At 41.2% G+C, this 2,573-nt stretch overlaps 1 protein-coding gene across 1 annotated transcript; it reads left to right on the top strand.

Moving 5' to 3' along the window:
* The first annotated feature begins 6 nt into the window (after positions 1-6).
* LOC104808431 lies at positions 7-905 on the top strand. The gene is made up of 2 exons (XM_010534110.1): positions 7-337; positions 622-905. Exons 1-2 carry the CDS (start codon positions 7-9, stop codon positions 627-629), a joined length of 339 nt encoding a protein of 112 aa, XP_010532412.1. The 3' UTR covers positions 630-905.
* The last annotated feature ends 1,668 nt before the right edge of the window (positions 906-2,573 follow it).

Here is a 2,573-nt window from a genome sequence, read left to right as displayed (position 1 = left end):
TGCATGATGATAAAGCGAGAGGAAGGTGGTAGAAACTTGTTTGCAGGTCCAAGTGCCCTCGCTCATTATGCTCAGAAACCGAATGCATCACCATATGTACCTAGAGAGAAGAAAGGGTACTATTGTGAACATTGCAAACGTGCTGGTCATACTAAGGATCGGTGTTGGATTCTGAATCCGCATTTGAAGCCCTCTCGTTACAAGGAGAACCCAAAACGTGGCATGGCCATGACTGTAGGCCATGAGCAACCTTCTATTGATCCCCCCATGTCGTTCACCACTGATGAATTAAAGGGATTCAAACAGCTTCTCTTAGCCTTGAACAACAAGGAATCTGGTAACAATGCTAAACACTACTCTATTGTTATTGATTCTGGAGCTACTACACATATGTTCTGTGATTCTAATTGGTTTGAAAGCATTAATCATAGTTATGGTAGTGTTTCGGTAGCTGATGGAAAATATGTTCCAATTAAAGGCCATGGCAAACTTACGTTATTTGATCGCGATATCTATGGTCTCTATGTTCCTGATTTTAAAACGAACTTGCTCTCATTACCTAAACTGATTGAAGAAACAGGTTGTCATGTTATTTTTGAAACTGACCGTGTGTTATTCCAGGATACTAAGACGGATCAAATTTTCGGACAAGGCATAAGGAAGGGCAGCCTTTATTATCTTGAAGATTTTCATTCTAGTTTTCTTTCGATTTCCCCGGATGTGTGGCATGCTAGATTAGGTCACCCTCATCACAAAGTTTTGAATTTGCTTATTCCCGAAGCAAAAAACAATGCTCGATTTTGTGAAGCATGTACACTCGGAAAACATTGTCGTTCTATTTTTCCAGTTTCATTAACTACTTATGACAATGTGTTTGATCTGGTTCATTCGGATATATGGACTTCCCCTTGTTTCTCTCATGATAATTATAAGTATTTTATAACGTTTATTGATGAAAAGTCTAAACACACTTGGATTACACTTCTGAAACGCAAAAGTGATGCCCTTGATGCTTTTAAACACTTCTATGCATATGTCTCTAATCAGTTTGCCACAAAGATCAAATGTTTAAGAACAGATAATGGTGGGGAGTATACAAGCAACAACTTTCGTGCCTTTCTTCTACAACATGGCATCATTCAACAAAGATCATGCCCGCACACACCGCAACAAAATGGAGTGGCTGAACGCAAAAATAGACACTTAATGGAAGTGGCTAGAGCGTTGCTGTTTCATCGCAATGTTCCCAAAACGTATTGGAGCAATGCGGTTCAAACAGCTTGTTATCTCATAAACCGCCTACCAACTCAAGTGTTAAGTGACCAATCTCCATTTGAGGTACTCTTTCAACACAAGGACTCACTTGATCATCTACGTATTTTTGGTTGCGTGTGTTTTGTCTACCTAGATGCAGGGCAACGTGACAAACTTGATCAAAGAAGTCTTCGGTGTGTCTTTATTGGGTACCCACCTGATCAGAAAGGGTATACATGTTACCACCCTCCTACAAAACGCATCTACACCTCTCGTGATGTCCGATTCATAGAGGAATTGAGTTACTTTGGTGACAAGAATTGGAATGCTTTGGAGCAACTTGAAACGCAAGGAACAGATTTCAACACTTCTCTACAACGATTACTTACATCCCTGCGGTTGATTAATACTTCTACCCCTTCTACGGAGTCTCCATCTACCTCTGCATCAACAAACACTACTGAGGTTCCCTCTTCCCCTATTGAACAACCTGTTTGTTCTTCTCCTTCCTTTGTTTCTTCTAATGATGCAGGTACATATCTTTTCGAAGACAATGTCCACAACCAACATCAAGAAACCAACATTCAATCAGTGGATGTTACACTTCAGGGGGAACCATTTATTCCTGAAGATCATCTAGATTCGCCATCAAGTGAACCGCCTACTTTACCCGACACAAGTGTTCAAACACTTCGGAGGGGGACAAGAAACCGCAAACCACCATCTGAATGGTGGAAGACATCGCAGAACGCCACAACCAATATTGCTATTGCTTATCCCATAGCACTACACTCATCTTTATCTGATTTTCCTGCTAATGCACAAAGTTTTTTAAGTATTGTTGAGCAGGGTGTTGAACCAACAACATATGAGCAAGCCAAAGACAGCTTAGTTTGGCAACAAGCAATGAGTGAAGAAATACAGGCCCTAGAACGCAATGGTACTTGGGTAATCACTTATCCCCCAAAGGATAAGCATGTTGTAGGTTGCAAATGGGTCTTCAAAATCAAATATCGCAGCAATGGCGAGATTGAAAGACACAAAGCACGTTTAGTAGCAAAAGGCTTCACACAAACATATGGCGAGGATTACACCGACACGTTCGCCCCCGTCGCTAAGTTACCTACAGTTCGTGTGCTCTTATCCTTAGCTATTAACTTGGATTGGCAGTTGTGGCAGATGGATGTGAAAAACGCATTCTTACAAGGAGACCTCGAGGAAGACATTTACATGGCTCCACCTCAAGGTTATACACAATCTTTACAACCTGGTCAGGTTTGCAAACTTAGGAAAGCGATTTATGGGTTGAAACAGTCACC

The sequence above is a fragment of the Tarenaya hassleriana genome, unplaced genomic scaffold (genome assembly GCF_000463585.1).
Source record: "Tarenaya hassleriana unplaced genomic scaffold, ASM46358v1 Cleome1430, whole genome shotgun sequence".
In the NCBI taxonomy this organism is placed as follows: domain Eukaryota; kingdom Viridiplantae; phylum Streptophyta; class Magnoliopsida; order Brassicales; family Cleomaceae; genus Tarenaya; species Tarenaya hassleriana.
The sequence above is the reverse complement of the archived record's forward strand: the minus strand, read 5'-3'. Positions and strand labels throughout refer to the sequence as shown.

Coding starts and splice junctions, on each gene's coding strand:
- LOC104808431 (XM_010534110.1), top strand. CDS start 7: ATGATAAAGCGAGAGGAAGGTGGTAGAAACTTGTTTGCAGGTCCAAGT.